At 31.7% G+C, this 4,315-nt stretch overlaps 1 protein-coding gene across 1 annotated transcript in view; it reads left to right on the forward strand.

The window, feature by feature from the left end:
- LOC104710588 overlaps positions 2,458-4,315 on the forward strand; it is a gene marked incomplete in the record, with an annotated part of 5,098 nt that continues 3,240 nt past the window's right edge. The window contains 4 exon segments of the mRNA XM_010427221.1: positions 2,458-2,628; positions 2,882-3,139; positions 3,712-3,807; positions 3,893-3,938. Of these exon segments, the coding sequence (XP_010425523.1) occupies positions 2,894-3,139; positions 3,712-3,807; positions 3,893-3,938 (388 nt within the window).

Below are 4,315 nucleotides of genomic sequence, written 5' to 3' on the forward strand. Positions count from 1 at the left end.
ATGCAAAATTGGTTCATGATTCTTTTGATCAGATTTGATTCTTAAATACAATTGAATATGAAAAAACAAAGTTGGTTCATAACTTTTTTGATCAGATTTTATTCTTAAACTCAATTGATTTTCATATTTCTTTAATTGTGTATTTGAAATAAAATTATTGCCTTAATAATAATTTAAAGTTTTTATAAGATAATATCATAATTATCATCAATTATATATAATTTCATCTAAATATATCACGTGGGTTCAAAATCTAGTAATACTCAAAAGATTAAATTAGCAACATATATTATTGTCACTTTAGTTTTAAATTGCTTCAAGTAATATAACAAAATTGTTTAAAAAGAGAAAAAAATAAAAATACAACAGTTTAGAATTGCTCTTATAAAATTTCTGAAATTTTCCTTACATAAAACTTTTAGAATTTTCTCTGTAGAAACACACTAGTCATATATGTTAACCGTACGTTAATGGCTAGTTCGATTTGTTCTATATTTATTTAAACTATAAAATTAACCTCTGTATCTTAAACCAGATCATGAGATATAAAACAATTATAATCTAATTATTAGGAGGGGTGATGTTTGTTCGTGCCTCTTTATAAAGCAATTGTCTGATCTGATTATTCATGGTAAGCCTTTGCTTTCTCACTTCTACCTCGACAAGATTTTAAGAAAGCTTTAAGCTTGTGTAGATTTAAGAAATATTTTATCATCCAATCCACCCATAGCAAGCCTTTGCCAGATATAATACGCCAAATCACTTCAAAAAATTAATGCTCACTTTGTTTGCCTATTCTATTGATGGCAAGCCCAAAACCTCCTTCACTTTTTGGAGTACATACCTCAGAGACCAAGCCACATGAGAAATTAATTGGAGTTGTAGATGCTCAATGGATTATTTATTCATCAAGGTATTCTTACCAGTTACTTGGTTACCAAGTATGCTATCTACAATCCTTTATTCCATAATTATCTTGGACCGACTTTTAAATTAATTTTAAAAAATTAAGGCAAAATTGTATAAGGAATCGATCGAACTCACAAGCATAGGTATCACTAGCATGTTGCTAGGTGGCTCTGCATATACACAAATCTAAAACTTAGAACAAGGTTTTAAAAATATACATATTAAAAACCGAAACATGACGAATTTTGACTTGGCATGACATGTTGTCTCCGGTTAAAAACTTAAAACTAATATTCTTACATGTACATAATAATTAACTTACATATGTAAGCGTGTGATGGGAATATGGGATCCGAAGCTGGTGAAGGAGTCATATCCATGGATGGAGCGAGAGATTTGTTCATCTTCGTCCCAAGTCCCAACTGATAAAAAACGAAGGCAGTAATGAAGAAAGAAACGTAGTAATTTATAATGTGCTTGTAATTGCTTTGTCAAATGTCCAACGGTTCGAATGATTTCCACGGATGCGTATGTACTAGAATATCTCAAGTTCGAGATCGAACCTTTTTGAAGCGAACTATGGCCCTAATTGATAGCCTACTTTTAAGACTTTAAAATTTTTTAAAGTCATGACAATCATTTATTTGCCAATCAGGCTTTTTTGGCTTTTAATTTTTTTAAAGTTTTGAAAGTCACTATTTTTTTTTTCTCTTCCTTGTTTTCCTTTTTTTTTAAAGCCTCAAATTCATGCTTTAAAACAAAACAATTTTTAAAACATTCTTTTTTTTCACCCTTTTATATTTAAAAGCTTTTCAAAAGTATATATAAATATTTTATATATTTTATTTTTATAAATTAATTATTCTCATTTTTTCTCTTTCTTTTAAGACTCATTTCAATAATAAATTTTATTTTTTCATCATCATCACTAATAATACTATAATAGAATTTATGAAATTCATCATTAATAAGAGAATAACATTCAAACAATGCATTGATACATGAAAAGTGTCCGTGATGAGATTGCTAATGCTATGTGGGCTAGTCGTCACTAGTTTTTTTTTTTTTTGCATTTTTTAAAATTTAATAAGTTAATAAATTGATGTCTACAACTTCAATTATTTATTTCTTATTCTTATAGTTGTTTGTTTATAATTAGTTTTCAAACAATATTTCATATTTGATTGATTTATATTTTTTAAAATTTTAATTTATTATTAATAAAATTTATTTTGTCATTAAAATGTTATATAAATTAATTTATGACATAATATATATTTATTATTAATACTTATAATAATAATAAAAATAATAGCTACAACTTTAAAAGTTGTTGGTAAACAATCATATTTTAATAGTTAAATTTTCTACAGTCAAAATATCTACAACCAAATTCTCTGCAGTTAAAATTTTAAAGTCAAAGTCTTTACAGCAAAAGTAACAGCCGTTACCAATCAGGGTCTATATTTGTGTTTTTTCTTTTGAATTTTTTAAGTGAAACGACGGCGTTTTAAGGTTTGTCGCTAAAGAAACGAGAAAAACAGTCAAACACACATTTGCGAAGCGTTCTGAGTATTTGGTAAAGACCTAAAGAGATATCCGACGAACCTCCGGCAAACCCCAGCTTCTACTCCGAGCGACCCTTCTTCCGACTCCTCTTACGCCGCCAGGATCTCACCCCCGTTTCTCAAGCTCCAACAATCTCCACCAGTACTCAAGGTACATATTCAAGTTTCAGACTTTTCGTTTCTTGCAGATTTGGGATTTGTATTTCGTTTTAGTTTGTGAGTTGTTTTTGTAGCTTTTTTGAATTGGGATTTGTGGGTTTTTTTGGATTCAAGTTTTTTTAATTTTCGTTTTTGTAGTTTTGTTGATTTGGTTCTATGCTTAATTCAAGTTTCAGACTTTTGTGTGTTGTATGCTTCGTTAGTCGTTACAATTGTTGACACCATTATCTCTCTCCTCCGCTAAGTTACTCCAGGAGATGACTTCTACAAGCGGTGCGAAGATCTCAATGTTTGGTGGTGCCAAGACTGGATTTGTTATCCCTAAGAACAAATTATCTGGATCATTAGTCCCGATTTTTCAACGTGGCACTACTAATAAGACCCTAGAAGGTGCTGATAAAGATAGTGGACTTCACTCGAAGCTGGGGAAGAGAAAGACTAAATGGGGTCCTGACTTGTCACAAGATATTGGAGTCAAGAAAGCTCGAGTTTTAGCTTACCAGGTATAAAATTGAATGAAATGTTAATGTGTACAACTGACTGTTACTTGGATGCTATATTGTGAACAGTTTCTTATACAATGACAAGTTAGCTTTATGTGTCTTTGATAATCAGTTGATTAATATTGAGATTAAGCTTTGGAATATGATATGAGTAGAGCCCCATATATAGAGATATGGTAGCTTTATGTATGGAATTTGAACATTTTGCTAGGACTGGTTTTAATGTTTGAATATAATTGGGTGCTTTTGCACAAATTTGCTGTGAAGTCAAGAGTGTTCACAGGTTTTGCAATTGAAATGTTAGTTTTTTGATAAGTGTAATAGATTCCTTTTGCAACGTGGTGCTATATTGTAGATAATATCTCGTATTTGGCCCACATTATATGTTGAAGCTCAATGTTCGACTTTTTAGTCCTTATTCAGTTGCCGAGAGGACTAATAATGTCATGTTAGTTTGGCCTGTTGGTACTAAACACGCATCGGCGTCTTCTGTGAATTGTCCAAAATGGAAAAATCCAATGTCAGGTACCACTATGTGATAAACTGCGTGTTTGGTGACCAATTTTGAGCAGAAACGCCTGGATCAAATTACACAGCGACTGGCATCGGGAACTCTTGAAGTGGAGACTAATAGAGAATCAGCTTTAGCTTCACAGAACAGCAATGATGTAAGTGATTTTCAGTACCTTTTTTTTCTTCTCCATTTATGATTCTTTAGCAATGTAAACTCATCTGCCGTTTATATGTTCATAGATGAGTATTGCTGAACAGCTGGAGTTTGAGAAGCGCGAAGCAATCGGTATGTAACAGTAAATTTTCCTCATTCCATGTAGACATTCGCTTTCCCTCAAGTAATATATAGTTTCTTTACGTCTAGGGGAGATACTCGAGCTGAACCCGAGGTACAAGGCTCCACGTGATTATAAGCCATTGCTAAAAGAAGCTAGATTACCGATTGATGTAAGTTCTTGCTTGGTTAGATGGTTTAACCTTTATCGAATCATGCATTTGTTCTCTCATGTGGAGTGTTGCCTTACAACCTATCTCACCGAATCTAGAAAGTCTTGTACATTTGTTTGAGAGATGGATCATGTCGTATCTTGCGAGAGTATTGAGAATGTATTGAGTTTAAAGAAAGGATAGGTCTTATTTCGGAGTGTGTTTCTCTTTTCTCAT

The sequence above is a fragment of the Camelina sativa genome, chromosome 9 (assembly GCF_000633955.1).
Source record: "Camelina sativa cultivar DH55 chromosome 9, Cs, whole genome shotgun sequence".
Taxonomy (NCBI): Eukaryota; Viridiplantae; Streptophyta; class Magnoliopsida; order Brassicales; family Brassicaceae; genus Camelina; species Camelina sativa.